Consider the following 17,755-nt stretch of genomic DNA (forward strand, 5'->3'; position numbering starts at 1 on the left):
TTAAACTTTTCTGAATATAGTCTATTTTTGAGATATAGTCGGCATAGAATTATGATACAAATGATTATAGGTTTGTTTGTTAAAGGAAATTGCGATCTCTGCATGATTCTTAAACTCATCTGTAAATCATCAGGCTGATATGTTGGTATCCTATTCAAGGTAATTAAATAGGAAATGTTTCCCAGTTATGTTTGTGTTATTGATTATCTCAGATAAGTTCCTGGAAGGTGGATGGGAGAGCCAAGGAGCTAATATAATTAAGATGTATTAAAATTGGGATGTAAGGAATAGAAGTTGTTAGTGACTTCACATTCATGAATGAAATAAGCGAGACCTGGAAGAGAATTCCTTATGTATCTCTCGGCACATGATGTGCATTGAAAGTTTGGAGAAGTTGTAAAAAAGGTCTGAAATGATTTTAGGCATTGGGGGAGGGATGCTTTCTGTGGAGAGACTTTCAGAAGTTGCTGATCATAATATTCTCCCCATAAAAGCTCTTAAAATATATCAGGTACAAAAAAGTTCTTTGGTTTAGCGGAGAAAAGGCTTGTAAGAATAATTTCTTGGAAACCGCAAGGAAAATGTTTGGTGGATTTGCCTCTTCCTGATAATCTTCAGATACAAATGATTCTGTTTTGTCTACCCCAAAATAATTATTGTACTCTGCACAAGAGTTGGTGTGGGAATTTTGAGACATACTGTATATGTGAGCTTAGATGAGAAGATTTTAAATTCCCATCAGATCTTCCAGGGCAAAAGGAACTAGGAAATAAATTGGAATATGAGGATGCCACTTTCTGTTTTATCCCTAAACTTCAGAAACAAACAAAAACAAAACAAAACAAAATGTTGCTTGACTTTGTGTACTATGTGCTATTTCTAACAAACTGTAATAGTGGAGATGCTTAAAAAAAGATTTTATATTGCTTGTAGGTAATTCCAGTGGTGCTAAGTCAGACATGGACATGGCGTATGAAAGAGCCAGAGTGCACTTCGGCTCTGAGGACACTGCCAGCAGTCCTGTTGTGGGCAAGGTATCCCTCCTTTAGATACTCCAGCATGTTTCTTGCATTGCACTTCCTTACTCATCCTTATTCCTTGACTAATAGAAATGTTTTCTTCCTTACTTCAAATACATGCCTGCATGTATTTGTCTCTCTACAAGTCGTGATCTTTGGTGGTCTTGTATTGCTGTGGTTTTAACTTATAGTTGTTCAGTAGATTTTGGTAACTGTTCAGGCTTCTTAGTGAATATCTGGAAACTGTGAAGATTCCCTTGGCAAGTAATGGAAAAGCACTGCTGCTACTGCTTAATTTTGGGTATATTACCTTCCTCTGACTCAAGAAAAGGATTATTTGGAAAGGTGAATTTGTCAGACCATGCTTTATTTGTGAGAACTACTTTGTGGCAAGGAATTAAAAACCTGTGAACTTCCTGTAGGTTTTCAGTCATGATTTAAGAATCTGTTTTTCTTTTTGTGGTCTGCTTTTTACAAAGACTGGCCTGAAAGTTAAGAGCACAAAAATGCTCTTGAATTATAAAACTGCAAACCAAAATCTGAAGAGAAACTGTGGTTCAGTGTGACCTTGACGGACGTTTTATCTTTTCCTCCGTCTTTGTATACGGTGCTGCTCAAATTTTAATTCTGTCAAGCTGGCACCTGCCTGGTTTGTGAAGTCTCTTATTCTTTGCTTTCGCAAACTGCGATGAATAGCTTTGACTTGAGAGTTAAGCTTTGCAGAAAAATACAAAGATAACGAAGTTAGCAAGCTGTTGATTTTTTGGAAACCTAGCTTTTTTTTTTTTCAGGCCACCAGTTGTGCTGGATAGAGAACACAGATGATACGGCAAGTTTTTGCTGGGTAGGTGCCAATTACATCATCTAAACCGATACTACTTGTGTATCTGTTCTTTGCAGTCGATATTGAAGAAAACTGTTACAGTGACGGAAACTCCTTCGGCAGTTTTCCATTATAGTGCTGTGCAAGATTGCTGTAATAGCAAACATATTGATGCCATCGTCGAAGCAGCAAAGAAAGACCTTTCAACCTTGATGAAACTTGATGTAAGTTATTGCAGGAACAAATGGCTTTGGTTTTGCTTTTCATCTCATTCTGCCAGGCACTAAAAAGTAAATTGTCTCCCTAGTACACTGTAGACTAGCTGAATGTTTTATTCTCTAGTCTGTTGAAGTTATTAGCAGGACTGAAATAAATCTGAATTATTCTGCCATTTAAAAAGACCATACTGAAATGCACTGCATGAATCTTGTCTCACTGTACAGATTTATCCATGTGAGAAGTAAATGTGCAATTTCTGCTGCCTTGTAATTTCATGCTCTCACATACTGTGTGAAGAAGTTATGTGAAGGTGTTCAGGTGATTGCTGAATCTATTAATCCTGTTGGCATAGCATCTGAGTGCCTCATTTGATTTTTGGAATTGAATCTCTGTATTTGGCCATTGGCTATGAGTGCGTTTCACAGCTGAGTGACGGTGCCATGCCCATTCCAAGTTAAATGCTTGGTGCCCTTGCAGTCGTTATTGAGCCCAGCCCCTGCTTTATCACCTTCATGTTGTAAGAAGGAATGAAAATGTTTGTTTTCATTGTTCCTATAATTCCAGCTGCATTTCATTACAGAGGTGTACCTGTTCATGCAGCTAATAAGACAATTTGGGAAAATTGTACATCTATCTAAACCAGTCACAGATATCCTAGTTTTATTACAGCATATGTTTCAATAACTCAAGTCTGTTGATGCTGCCAGAGGCCTGGGCACAGCTGCTGCGGTCTCTTCCTCTGCTTTAAGAGCTCTCACCAAGCAACACTTGCTAGAACTTAAAAGATTTTACTTTTGGATATTAACATTCCCTGCTGACTTCCAAGTTATTGGACTGGCCTCAGATGCTGCTTGTGACAAAAGTTTGTATCCAATATACAACTGATGTCTTCCTTTTTTAGACCTATTGGATCATGAGCAAAAATTCCAGGATCACTGAAGCTACTGATTACAGCACTTGTTGGTTTGTTGTTTTTTTTTTTAATCTAGAATAAATTTCTCAGTAATTAACTAGTAAACAGATTAGAGTTGAAGTTAATTAGAATCATAGAAAGGGTAGAATCATAGAATCATTTAGGTTGGAAAAGACCTTTAAGATCATCCAGTCCAACCATTAACCTAACATTACCAAGTCCACACTAAACCAATCAAGGGTAGACTAGACTAAACCATGTCCCAAAGTGCCATGTCTACCCGTTTTTTGAATGCTTCCAGGATGGTGACTCCACCACCTCTCTGGGCAGCCTGTTCCAATGCTTGACTACCCCTTCCGGGAAGAAATTTTTCCTAATATCCAACCTAAACCTCCCCTGGCGCAGCTTGAGCCCATTTCCTCTCGTCCTATCACTAGCTACTTGGGAGAAGAGACCAACACCCACCTCCCTACAACCTCCTTTCAGGGAGTTGTAGAGAGTGATAAGGTCTCCCCTCAGCCTCCTCTTCTCCAGGCTAAACAACCCCAGTTCCCTCAGCCGCTCCTCATAAGACCTGTGCTCCAGACCCTTCACCAGCTTCGTTGCCCTTCTCTGGACACGCTCCAGCACCTCAATGTCCTTCTTGTATTGAGGGGCCCAAACCTGGACACAGGATTCCAGATGTGGTGTCACCAGTGCCGACTACAGGGGAACAATCACCTCCCTGCTCCTGCTGGCTGCACTATTCCTGATACAAGCCAGGATGCTGCCTGGGCCTGATCCCCTGGTTGGCCTGCACATGCCTGTTGAGTTCACTCAAGACGAACCTCTCCATAATCTTTCCCGGCACTGAGGTCAGGCTGACAGGCCTGTAGCTCCCCGGGTCCTCCTCCTTCCGGCCCTTCTTGTAGATGGGCATCACATTGGCAAGCCTGCAGTCATCAGGGACCTCCCCTGTTAACCAGGACTGCTGATAGATGATGGAAAGTGGCTTGGAAAGCTCCTCTGCCAGCTCCCTCAGCACTCTCGGGTGGATCCCATCTGGCCCCATAGACTTGTGAGCATCCAGGTGGCATAGCAGGTCATTAACTGCTTCCTCCTGGATTATGAGGGCTCCATTCTGGTCCCCGTCCCTGTCTTCCAGCTCAGGGGGCTGAGTACCCTGGGGATGACTGGTCTGGCTATTAAAGACAGAGGCAAAGAAGGCGTTAAATACCTCAGCCTTTTCCTTGTCCTTGGTGACAGTATCCTTAAAATGCAGCATCTAATAGGCAGTGGTTTTAGCATGAAGATCTAAATAGTAATGAAATAAGGTAAGCTTTTCAAACTCTGATATTATAGCAACCCAGTTTTTCATAAGTGAGTAAGAATCTGATGGAATGTAGCCAAATGCTAGAAATCTCATTTAAAGACCAATGTCAGGTTTTTTTGTGCAGGATAGCAAAAGTTGATTATTCTTTTTCAGGCAATGGAAGAAAAACCTTACTGTGTTTAAAATATGTGTTCAGTACTACTTACATAAAGGAAGAAAATTAATTCTGTAAGCTTTACTCTTAAAAAAATTAGCTCAGAACCTTTATTTCTTAGCTGTCTGGAAGCAGTTTAAGATGTCTTTTTTTCAGAGCAGCCAATCAGTGTGACTAAAATCAAGACGTTTTGATGACAGATGGTCGTATTTTGGGTTTTGGTTGTTTGGTAGGGTTTTTTTTTTTGTTTTTTTTTTTTTTTTTTTTTTTTTATGAGACTGAGAGAGAGGAGGGGATAATTTACTATAGGAGAGAGGCAGTATTATTTCAAATGACCCTTAGGTATCTGACTTCAGAATTACGATTGTCTTTTTTTTCTTTTGTTCTAAATAACTTGATTTCCTTGGGTCTCTGTCATGAATCATTTTCAGTCTCATACAACTTTTACATGTTTTCAGCTTTGTCTGTAGTTTTGATATGAGAGTTAAATAATGTTGCAGGGCATATTTTCTGCATGGGTTATAAGGGAATTGAGTCACTTCCTTTGACAAAAAAACTCTGTCCCAGTTAATTGCTGCTTTGTTTATTGTTTATAAGTGGTCTGTGCTTTCACTTCTGCATCATAAACGTCTGCTAATTTATTATAGTAACACAAAGAAACTTGCTATGAAATGGATTTTGTTGTGCTAGTGACTTCTTTTCCTAAAAGCTAGTGGCTGGAGGAGGCTGGAGAGGATCAGTAAAAAGTTATTTAGCTCAAACCCAGTAACTGCATGCTGAATTTGGGTTTGCTGGTCTTGCTCATTCAAGAGAGGAGATACTAGACAGGATGAATTTTGTCTGTGATCTTGTTTTGTCAACTCCTTTGTTGCTTAATCAGGGTAGTAATAGCACAGAAAAGTAGAATTTCAAGGACTGCTTGGAGGTCATTCAGTCTCTTTTCATGCCCAAGGCAGAATCAAATATTGCTAAGCCATTTCTGGCAGGTTTTTGCCTAAGCTGTTCTTAAAGATCTCCAATGATGAAGACTTCACACCTTTGTGTGCAATCTATTTCAATACTTAAGTAGTCTTAGACATGAAGAAAATCTTTGCAACGATTTTTGGTAGAGCTAATGCAGCCAAAAAAAGCCATTGATAAGTAGAGCTCATTAGGGAGCTTGTATTCCCTTACTGTGAGATACTTTCATAGTTAAAACTCTGTCTTTAGGTAATACTATACAACCATAAATGTATAAATATAGGAAAAAACATCATAGAAATTAGTTGAGTTGATATTGCTGAACTGAAATATTTTGACAGGTGCTTGTCAGGTTCTTTGCATTGGATATGTTCCCATGAAACAGATTGGTTTCAATAAAACCATTTTTTGATGAAAATCTGTTCTTTTTATCAGTTGTAGGTGTAAAGAATAATTCTGATTATTTCACTTGCTCTATTTTTTTTTTTTTTAACTGAAAATGAAAAGAGAAAAACCTGGCATAACAATTACAATGGTAAAATGTTTACATCTCTGCTGTATTGTCTTCCTGCTGTTAATGACTATGGGCAGATTCTGCTACACTGCTTGCACTGAATTGTATCTTACTGTGCATGCAGCTCTCTTGCTTTTAGTGGTTCTACTGCTGTGGCAAAGTACTGGACATGGTAGTGTGTGGCTTTGCCTTGCAGAGGTTAAGCTGCGAGACACCAAGACTGCACTGTCACTCTTTAGCATGAAGCAAGAATCACATAATTGAGCCCACATTTTTGCCCCTACCCATAATGATAATAAAATGTTGAGCTTTTGAAGATTTGCTGGTTTGGGTGAAAGTTTTGCTGAAGCAAAGGTAGCCTGAGGCATTAGGGTTTGATACTGACTGCACATGGGACACCAAATTGTATGGGCAGTTCTTTGAGATGAAAGAAAATTCTCTCCATTCCTGGTGATTGTCTGTGTTATGTACTCAGGATTATGGTGGTGACCAGCATTGGAGCTGGGAAGGGATCTTCTGATCAGCTGATGCACTTAACCAGGTCAGCTCCTTGCCATTGCAAGGGTTTGGGGTTGAGCCCAAACTGAGGGCAGGCTTTTGGAAAGACCCTCCCTCCTGTGTGCTCTTCAGTCAGGAGGAAAATTCCCACTCTCCTGTGCAATCCATGTGTGCATGCACACAAGAATTCCTTACTTTGGGGAAGCTTTTGGTCTACATAGTGTATGAAAATCTGCTATGCGTGCACAGCATGGCTGAGCTGCATGACCAGGGAAGGGCTGTGGTAAAGCAAGTGTTAGATCATCTTGTCCAAGTCCTCCATGATGTAGACAGTCTCCTCTGGTTTCACCTTCCTTTGAAAATAACATAATACTTCGTGGTTTTCATGCCAGATGATGTAAGTCTCTTTTTGTTATAGACCCTTAAAAGAGTCTGGGGGCAAAACTGACAAATATAAAATCCTTAAGAATCTAAGTCTGATCAATTGAAACAAATGAAACCTTTTCTCTTCCAGAAAAAATGTTTGTTGGGTAGAGAAATATAAAAATCATGTACCATATTTTGAAGGGATTCAAGTACTTATTACACTGTCTTTAGTAATTATTATCCTTATTTGCTTTATTTCAGTGCTTCCTCACCTCTGATCTTTACATGTGCACTGACAAGTAAATTGTACCCCCTGCCCCTTTCTTCTCCAGGATCCTTCGTTGTTGAATGGCAAAGTGACACTGCATGAGGTTACTGCTGGGACTGTGCTATCGAGGCAAGGAGATCAGGTGAGTGAGCGTCATTTGAGAGTAGAGAGAATGTAAGTCTGTCTCAGTCTTTGCCCCGCACCATAAGGTATGTATACACATTGATGATAAATAAAAAATCCCCCCAACCCCTCCCAAACGTTATCTTCTCAGGGTGAAACAATCCCAGCTCTCAGCCTTTCTGTGTGGGACACAGTAGCAGTGTAGCAGTAGTGGTACCTGTCTGTTTTCAGCTTTTATGTACCTTCATATGTACCGTCTTATGTACGTTCACTATGAGGGTGGTAAGACACTGGAAGAGGTTGCCCAGAGAAGCTGTGGATGCCCCATCCCTGAAGTGTTCAAGGCCAGGTTGGATGGGGCTTTGAGTAACCTGGTCTAGTGGAAGGTGTCCCTGCACACGGCAGGGAGGTTCGAACTAGATGATCTTTAAGGTCCCTTCCAACCCAAACTGTTCTATGATTCATGAGAAGGTATGGAGTATCATACCTCCATGCTTCCTGAGGAGGTATGGAGACTGGGCAGCCCTTTTGCATGCCCTGCACTGCGGGCTTTCGGTGATGTCACTCAGTTGCAGTAAAGTATCCCGCCCACCCCCCCCCCCCCCATAGAAATCCAGTATTATTTGTTTATAGGAAAGTGTATTTAGGATATAACGAGATTAATTTATAATAATACTGTATAAATAGACAAGTTTATGCAAAGCAGATGAGGGGCAGCTCCAGTTACAGTGCTGCTGTATTCTGCTCTGCTGAACTGCAATGTCCCTCATCATGCTGCTGCGATTACCCCATTATCTCCATTCTCAATTCTGTTGTTATTTCTTGAGATCTTACACATGCAGCCTTCATTTTTCATAACCATACAAAGAGAAACACATTTTTCAATATTGTGGCTGCTTAGTTTTAAATATTCATAACCTGCTTTTAATAATTCACTATTGTGTCTTATTTTATCACCTAATCGTTCAAAACTATAGGGAGCTTTCTGGAAAACAGATAGGTCATGATAATACTGTCACTGTGATAATTGCTTTTAAAATCTTTGGGGATTTTATTGATCTCTCTTTCCATTTTTTCCAGGATGTTAATGTTTGCTTTGTGGTCTCGGGGATGCTTCACGTGTACCAGCGGAAGATAGACTCGGAGGAGGACACCTGTCTGTTCATTACCCATCCAGGAGAACTCGTAGGCCAGCTTGCTGTCCTGACTGGGGAACCACTGATTTTCACCATCAAGGCCAATCGAGACTGCAGCTTCCTGTCTATTTCCAAGTCTCATTTCTATGAGTGAGTTCTGCCATGAAAACTTATATTGATTTTTCTTACTTTTTAATTTTTATGGCCCTTTTGAACAAAGGGGAGTGTGGATGTATGTGTGGCGTAGTACTGCTACAATACATCCTGTAGCAAACCAGATAGCTTATGTGAGAGTTCTAAGCGCCCAGATGAGCTCTGACCCATCTATCAAATGGCTTTATCTCCAGCAAGAGGTAATGCAGGGAGCATGGTAATATTAAGTGATGGTATCTCCTTTGTCCCAGGTTTATAGAGCACTTAACCCAATAGGGTGTGATTTATGACCCAAGACTCATATACTTCATAATCCAAATAAGTAAGTTTGGCCAGAGCCTGTGCTTTGCTGGGTTAAATGCTCCTTTGCCAGGCCCTTTTTCTTAGATTCATTATTCTTTTTTGCTGGAGAACCCATCCCAGTTCTGTTTCCAAACACAGCCCAGGTTGTTGGATGTGTTATGAATGATTGGTTTTGGTGTAACTGTAGGTTTTCAATGCTCACTAACAGAATAGGTCAAAGAAGAATCCTCCTGTGCAAGACAGGTTCCTTTCTGGACCTTCGAAGTAGTACATGACTTGTGACTTAATGCTTAAAGGGGGATACAGGTATTTCTTAATTAAAAAACACAAACCCGGTATGATGACTGTGGTTAGCCTCATTGTCCGATATTAATGATTAATGCTCTTGATTTATTCCATGATCCTATTGTTAAGACTTACTATTAGTTCATACATGTAATTTGTGTCAAATACCTCTACTTCCTTTTCTAACCTCCTTTTTCAACTTCTGCTTGAATGTGCTGTCAGTCCATCCATGTGTAAGACTTTTTGAGGTTGTGTTTTCTAGGCCACTATTATCTTGTATATTTCTGTGTACTTCTTACTTTCTAAACAATTCTAATTGTATTCCTAATCAATTCTACCACAGAATCTTATTCTGTGATTTTTTTTCTTTTTTTTTTTTTTTTTTGTAACCTCAGGCAAAAGGGCTGTATGCTATAAAACTGAACACGCTGTTCTCAGCAGTGTGCTTGGTTGATTAGCTGTGTTTTTCCAAGTCTGTGCAGTGGATGTCAACTCTTTGACCTAATTTCTGATAGATGCTCCCCACTTGTGCCATTCCATGCAGTATCAGATCTATTTCCTGTAAGCTCCTGCTTTTTCCTTCTTTCTTCTTCTACAGTTGTTTTCCTACTTGTTTCTGACTTTGAATTTCATTATGTCATCTTAGCCAACCAGTCAGATTCTACCTTTTCCTCCTCTTTTTCAGTTTTGATGTTCAGTCCTGGATTGACTCATTTGCTTGGGCTCATTTTCCTGGGTTTTTTCTTCTCTTTCAAGAATTGACTTGTCTCTTGTTTATTCCAACTTACCTTTTGGCTTCCATTAACTCCTTACCAGTCAGCGATCTCTAGCCCATCACTGTATATTGCCTCTTCATCATTTTTGGGACCTTTGCAAATCTTTCTTTTTCTCCTTTAAAAAATCTGTTGCCAGTTCTCTGCATTTTACAATCTCTGTGATCTTCCAGCGTTCCATCTTCACAATTTCTCCTGAAACCCAAGTTTTATATCACTTCTAACTCCTGTTCCCATATTTAAAAGTGTCATTGTAGAAAGTCTTTGAAAAGCATGACGTTACTTCAAGTTTGTTTATTTTTGCTTTGAACTCTATGAGAAAGAAAAACTTGTTGATAAAATTAGAAATAAGTTTTATTTTCCACTTTTTGTGCCAAATTCTGTGCTCATAGTCCTACAATGTTAGGCTTTCTCCTTTGCTCAGAATCTCACAGGAATGATTTTTTTTTTAGGGTTGTTTTTTTCTTTAAGTTTTTTTTGGTGGGCTCATCTTACTGACCAGAAGAAATTTGACAAGAACCTCCATTATTCTCCAAAATTTCTTTCTTCCTTTCTTGTCAAATATATTACTCTTTTTCTTTGAGCTGCCCTGGAACATTGAATGTGTTTTTTTCTCAATAATTAATGAGCGGGTGAAGCAGAAAGAACATGGTCAATAGTTGTCATTAGGCAAAGAGCACAGTAATGGAAGTAGCCCAGGATTCAGAATTGCATATTAGATGTTGGACAACAGGTTAAATCCTTTTCACTGAAACTTTGAGGCAGGAGCCTTTTATGTGGTACTAACATGACTAAATAACTATCTGTAAATGTAGAGTTTAAGTATAGGGGTGACACAAGCTAATTATATAGTATATACCTTAAATGCTTTGCTATTTTGCTGAACTGATGTACTAAGTGTGCAGTGCCTACGCTGCAACTGTTGGTGTCTCCTGACGAAGAGTGTAATCAAGTTGTCACCAGACTCTCTTGAAGGAATATGTTCAGGTTCTGCAGTACTAGGGACTCTGTCACATTTTTTTTCTTCAGTAAATTTCACAGTTTAGAGTCTTAATCATGTGCGCTTGCCAGATTAGCAGGCATGCTTTGATTTTTATTTCGTATTGCCAGCCAAGCTGGATATCAAATTGCATCCACATTCACAAGAAAATCTGCGTAAGTCCCAGGCTTTCACAGACACTAGTTTAGCCTTTTCATCACTATATCTGGTGAGCTTTCTAATAAGGAACCCTGAGGATCCCTTCAGGAACAGGTTTCTGTAGTATAGAGCTTCAACTTTTAATTTTCCCAGTGTCGTGCATGTGCAAAGCAGGAGAGCAAAGGTGAAAATGCCCAGGTGAGAGGAAGGAAACCTGGCTGATAAATGGGGGCGGGGGGCGGAATGTGCTTTTCTCTTCTTGTGCCTAAGGGTGGGCTTTTACCTTCCATGCTAATACTCTTGTAGAAGCTGTATAGCACTCAGTGAAATAACAGAGAGCTCCAGATGGAAATAAAAGCAGCCTGTTAATAGTTTACAATGCATTAAGATACATATCTTGAGGGAGAAAAAGGAGTAAATGGCTTTTATTGATCACAGCAGACAGCCTGTGTAGGAGGAGACTTGGAGGGCTAAATAAGCAAGTAGAGTAAAAAAAAAAATTACCTAAACCATTCAGGAGTTTTCAGGGGGTTTATTTAACTTTTAGATCAGCTGAGAAGGGGGATAGGGCTGGGTGTTCGGGGTGTGTGGTGAGATTAGGCTTGTCTGTATTAGTGGTTATCCTGGGGTGCCGTATTTCAGTTAGGGAACAAAGACTGACAATGCTCTTTCCATGCCTTTCTCTCATCCTTCCTATTTTTTAGGGTGCGAGGTTAGATATGAAGCTCACATGATTTGTGCTTAGTGAGAGTTCCCACATACACAGTCTCCTAGGTAGATTGTCTTAGAATCATAGAATCATAGAATTGTTTAGGTTGGAAAAGACCTTTAAGATCATCCAGTCCAACCATTAACCAACACTACCAAGTCCACACTAAACCAATCAAGGGTAGACTAGACTTAAACCATGTCCTGAAGTGCCACATCTACCCATTTTTTGAACACCTCCAGGGATGGTGACTCCACCACCTCTCTGGGCAGCCTGTTCCAATGCTTGACTACCCTTTCCGGGAAGAAACTTTTCCTAATAGCCAACCTAAACCTCCCCTGGCGCAGCTTGAGCCCATTTCATCTTCTCCTATTGCTAAGTACTTGGGAGAAGAGACCAACACCCACCCCACTACAGCCTCCTTTCAGGGAGTTGTAGAGAGCAATAAGGTCTCCCCTTAGCCTCCTCTTCTCTAGGCTAAACAACCCCAGTTCCCTCAGCCGCTCCTCGTAAGGCCTGTAAGACCCTTCACCAGCTTCGTTGCCCTTCTCTGGACATGCTCCAGCACCTCAATGTCTTTCTTGTATTGAGGGGCCCAAACCTGGATACAGTATTCTGGGTGCGGCCTCACCAGTGCCGAGTACAGGGGGACAATCACCTCCTTGCTCCTGCTGGCCACACTATTCCTGATACAAGCCAGGATGCTGTTGGCCTTCTTGGCCGCCTGGGCACACTGCTGGCTCATGTTCAGCCTGGCTGTCAACCAACACCCCCAGGTCCTTTTCGGCCAGGCAGCTTTCCAGCCCCTCTTCCCCAAGCCTGTAGCGTTGCATGGGGTTGTTGTGACCCAAGTGCAGGACCGGGCACTTGGCCTTGTTAAACCTCATACAGTTGGCCTTGGCCCATCGGTCCAGCCTGTCCAGGTCCCTCTGCAGGGCCATCCTACCCTCCAGCAGGTCGACACTCCCACCCAGCTTGGTGTCATCTGCAAACTTACTGAGGGTGCACTCAATCCCCTCATCCAGATCATTGATAAAGATATTAAACAAGGTTGGCCCCCAAACAGAGCCCTGGGGAACAGCGCTCGTGACCGGCTGCCAACTGGACTTATCTCCATTCACCACAGCTCTCTGGGCTCAGCCGCCCAACCAGTTTTTTACCCAGTGAAGAGTACACCCATCCAAACCATGAGCTGCCAGCTTGCCAAGGAGAATATTATGGTAGACTGTGTCAAAGGCTTTGCTGAAGTCCAGGTAAATGACATCCACAGCCTTTCCATCATCTACCAGGCAGGTCACCAGGTCATAAAAAGGAGATCAGGTTGGTCAAGCAGGACCTGCCTTTCATGAACCCACGCTGGCTGGGCCTGATCCCCTGGTTGATCTGCACTTGCCTGTTGAGTTCACTCAATATGAACCGCTCCATAATCTTTCCTGGCACCGAGGTCAGGCTGACAGGCCTGTAGTTCCCCGGGTCCTCCTTCCGACGCGTCTTGTAGATGGGCGTCACATTGGTAAGCCTCCAGTCATCAGGGACCTCCTCTGTTAACCAGGACTGCTGATAGATGATGGAAAGTGACTTGGTGAGCTTGGTCTTATGGCAGCCTTCACTGTAAAGGGAACATTGATGCAGAAAATGTACAATATTTATCATTACTCTTCTTTGTTTCTGCCCACGTGTGGCTTTAATGTAGCTCCCTCATCTCTGTCGGCGTGCACTTCAAGTGCTGGGTCTGCATACAGTTACCTACTTCTTTCTGAATTGTGCTGCCTGTTGTGAAGTAACTATTTTTTAGTAGTCTGCCATCAATTGCTCTTGACACTGCACAGGAACAGAGAAGATAAGATGTCTTAACACATACACCATCTAGAGATTTGTGTGATCAGTTCACTCCTGTGGAGTAGTGCTTCAGTAAGAATTTGAGTGCTTACTCACAAGGTAACAGGATGCATTGATCTTTAGGCTAAAAAAAATGAGAAATAACTGCTCACGAATGTCTTATCAGGTGTCTGTGAGAGCAATTTCCCTCAGGCCTCGCAATCAGTGTCGAGTTTGCAGTTACCACTGGCAGAACATTCTCAAAGTTTTTCAGTTTGGGAAAAGTATTGAATTATATGGTGTCTTTACTACTGAAGACTTTAAGCATCACTCAAAAGATTCACCGTGAAGATCAGGAGCTTTATTAGGAGATGTTTCAGTTCTTTGTGGTCTTTGCAACAGGGAAAAGGGAACATTTGTAAAAAGAGCAGGTCTCCTAAGAGCAACAGACTTCACATATAATAAAATTTAGGGGAAACTGTGAGCCCATGCACATATGAGAGACTGAGAGGTGCAAAACATCAGGAAGGGATAATCTTCTGGACAATATGAACATTTTCCTGAGTTATAAGATACCTGGGTGAAGGGGAGGTTTGGAGGGTGGCTCGTAAGAGCTGGCATGGCTCCCATCCATCCTGCTGCTCGCTTAAAGAGGGGAATTGGGCCAGGCAGCAGGACTAGCTGGCATCCTACTAGCATAGTCCTGCTGCTACTTAGGACAGTGTCAACTTTGAGTGATGCTTAATTTGGGCTAGGTTGGCAGGCTGGCCAGCCCTGTACTTTGTCAAATTATCACTGATGTAGTATGGTTGTGGCGATAGAAGAGTGTGTATATTGGTATGTACTAATGTCTGAATTAGTGCCTATATAACTGCCCAGTTGCATTGGCAACAGCTGCATTGGGATGTTGTGCCTGTGTGTACCTATTCCTGTTTTGGAAGTACTTGAAAACACTTTGTTTGTTTGTTTGTTTGTTTGTTTTTCCTTCTAGGATAATGCGGGAGCAGCCAAGTGTAGTTCTTGGTGTGGCCCACACTGTTGTGAAAAGAATGTCACCATTTGTTAGGCAAATGGACTTTGCCCTGGATTGGATGGAGGTTGAGGCTGGACGAGCTGTTTACAGGTAAGATGAGGACAAAATTGTATGTTGTCTGTTAATATCTAAGTTCTCCTAGTTAAGGAGCTGTGCTCTCTTGGTGATACATAGAATAAGAAACTCATCGGACTAAATTTATCAACTATTCCATCAGGTTTATCTGTTTGCCTGCTTTGAGATTATTTTTTTTCTGCAGTACTTATCAACATTGCTTCAGTGTCTTGTCTCCAGGGATTATTAGAATTCTTTCATGCTATTCCTCATGCTTTATTTTGTCTTGGCAAGCTTTTGAAGTGACATGATTGATTAAGACATAGACATTTACATGTTCTGGTGGTAGTTTCTGCATTGTTAAGGGCATGAACATCTATTGCTCAAAGAGTTTTTCAGCCTTTCTAAAATAAACAACAAAACTCAAAGGTAATTCAGTTAGGCTTATTCAATAGTAAATAAAACATAAAGTGTGGTGCCTATTTTCAAGGGGCAAAACTTATCTTTGGGAAAACTTAGTTTTATGGATTTTTGTACTAGGATACATTTGAGCCATTATATGGATGCTGCAGTGTGGGAGAATGAAGGTCTAATTTAGTATGTGTTCTGTGTAATTGTAATTTTTATAACTATACCTGCAGCACTAATGCTAATGGAAGTTTTGGACTACTTTGTACATCAAAGCAGTCATAGCTCTTGATATCTTGTTAAAATCTTTTGGAATTCCTTGCGTTAGTTGTAACTCCGCTACCAGAAGTATGGCATTTCATCCATGTACTGGGTTACGCTGGAAATCTGCATGCCAAACAGCACTCTTAATCATGCAAACTTGATATAGCAAAACCCTCCTGATAGTCTAAGATGTGTGCACCAAAAGGAATCCAAGTCCTGAGCCACTTGGGGGTGTTTCTCTTTGACCTGCAGAATTTCCCTGTGCATCCATATTGACCTTGCAGTGACAACAACCTCCTGCTGTAACCAGTAACAAGCCCGTTGTCTCCCCTAGAGACCACTTGCATTCTGCTTCCAGACCTAACTAACATTAACCAGTTGTGCAAAGCCTGTACATTTAAATGTTAAACATACTTCCAAGTCACCTTTTAACAGATGCCTGTTCAGTTTCTTGTTTGCTTGTTATGTTTAACTGTTGGTTAAACATTTTCCTATGTCCTCTAAGCCTGGTAGGGAAAGATGATCAACTTATTAAAAGACTCTAGATGCATTTGCTGAGCAAAGATGCTTCACTAATCTCCTTGTTATTGATTACTCTTTCTGCAGGCAGGGTGACAAGTCAGACTGCACGTACATTGTGTTGAATGGTCGACTTCGCTCAGTCATACGGATGGATGATGGAAAAAAGCACCTGACGGGTGAATATGGACGAGGAGACTTAATTGGAGTGGTAAGAGCCAGTTTCGAAAATTAATTGTTTGGCTGAGAAATTGGTATTGACTCCACACTAAACAAACAAAATCTTGCTCTGATCAATTGTTAATCTTGGTTAAGGGCTTTCACAAGTTGAAAAGATGGAAAATCCCTTCTACCTGGAAACTTTATATGGTAATACATGAATGGGATTTTTAGACTTGGTTTAAAAAGAAAGATTAAAAAGTCACAACCAAACCAAAAAGCCCTGCACAATGCTCTTTTGTGATATGGGTTACTTTTTCACATTGAGAAGAGAGCAGCCCGTTAGAATAGTTCAGGAAGAATTGCAGGAATATGCACTACATAGGGATTTGAATAAATTCAGTATCATAGAAAGACTGCGTTTGGCTGGGGCCCCTGGAAGTGTGTAGTCCAACACCCTCCGAGTTAGCAGAGCTAACTTCAAAGCTGCATCAGGTTGGTCAAGGAATGTGCAGTTCTTAAAGGATATTAAAGCAACTTTTGATTTAAAAATTGTAGTATTTATCCATGTTCAATTTCTCTCCCATGCTCATGGTGTGTTTCTCAGACCTAGTTGAACAACTGAAATGGGAGTCCTACATCATAAAATATGCATGGCTTGTTTGAGTTTTATGTTTAAAATTAGAAGGTTTCTGAAGTTCTGAGACTTGTTGTTCAGGCCCTCTTCTGCTTTCTGAGCTGAAAACTGAACATTTAATGTGTATCTGTTTATAGCCAGAATCAGCATACCTCTGCATAAAGAAAACATGAGAGTTGCTATTAGTAGTACAGGAAGAAATTCTTGTTTATAGAGATGAAGAGGAAGGAGCTGGTTTCCTCTAGAGAGCTGACTCAAGATTGTGCTGATTGCAAAAGGTGGTATTTTTGAAAGTGGCATGATCCAGCGGTTGAGTGTTACCCACTGGTACAAGAGGTTCTCCTCTGCTAACCTTGCCTTTCTCCCTTGATCGCCGGCTATGTCTATAATGGAGGACTCTGTCTCTGTAGCTGGGGCAGGAGTATAACATCAGCATGTGAGACCTAGTTGTCTCTGGCAGGTAGGTCACAGACCAGTATCTGCATTGTAAAGTGTTCACAGCAGAGGTCTTGTGTACCCTGCAGGACTGGGAACTGACCTAACATCTGAGTTGTTTGTCTTGAGAGAAGTAAACAGTTTTCCTGTAAGGAGGGTGAAGTCTCTGGACCTTTTCAATGTATGTTCACAGCTCATTTTCACTTGCCTAGTAACTTTAAATTGTGTATCATTCCAAAGTGTTTGCAGTAGCCTAGAAGAAGCAGTTCTGGTGATACTCCCAGCAGAAGACAAAGGTAGTCTGTATTGGTGACTCACAATATTCACTGAGTTATAGATGGACAGTATTTAAGGATATCTTCCCAAGATGAGTGCTACTTCTGGCTGAGGAGTTTTGTTGGCTTGGGACTGTATTTGGAGAAGCACATCTATTATTGAGTGTGCTAGGCACACTCACAATTTTTTTTTTTTCTTTTTTTGGGATACCTCATTAAAGGTAAAATGACATGGTTTGACAGGAACAAAAGCTGAGATCTTTTGTGACTAATCATGCTGGTATGAGGCCTTTTAGAGTGTGAATAAGGGTTTGTCAGTTTTGACACGTACAAACATTTTCCTCCTCATTTCCCTGCTTTCTTTCACCAGTGGTGATCTGCAGCTTCGCTGTCAAGCTTCTGGAGTTTTGCAGAGCTCCTAGGTTAAAACAACAGAGCTGCTGTTCTACTTTCTGAAAGCAGTTCTGAGTGACAGTGGAGTGTACAA

At 41.1% G+C, this 17,755-nt stretch overlaps 1 protein-coding gene across 2 annotated transcripts in view; it reads left to right on the plus strand.

The window, feature by feature from the left end:
• The window catches only part of PNPLA7 (patatin like domain 7, lysophospholipase), a 133,550-nt gene that overhangs the window by 25,840 nt on the left and 89,955 nt on the right, over positions 1–17,755 (plus strand). For both annotated transcript variants that reach the window (XM_075716316.1, XM_075716317.1), the window contains exons 14-19: positions 934–1,034; positions 1,920–2,066; positions 7,111–7,188; positions 8,250–8,455; positions 14,476–14,607; positions 15,850–15,973. In XM_075716316.1, the coding sequence (XP_075572431.1) occupies positions 934–1,034; positions 1,920–2,066; positions 7,111–7,188; positions 8,250–8,455; positions 14,476–14,607; positions 15,850–15,973 (788 nt within the window). The remainder of the gene's footprint in view (positions 1–933; positions 1,035–1,919; positions 2,067–7,110; positions 7,189–8,249; positions 8,456–14,475; positions 14,608–15,849; positions 15,974–17,755) is intronic.

Source organism: Pelecanus crispus, chromosome 9 (assembly GCF_030463565.1).
Source record: "Pelecanus crispus isolate bPelCri1 chromosome 9, bPelCri1.pri, whole genome shotgun sequence".
NCBI lineage: Eukaryota > Metazoa > Chordata > Aves > Pelecaniformes > Pelecanidae > Pelecanus > Pelecanus crispus.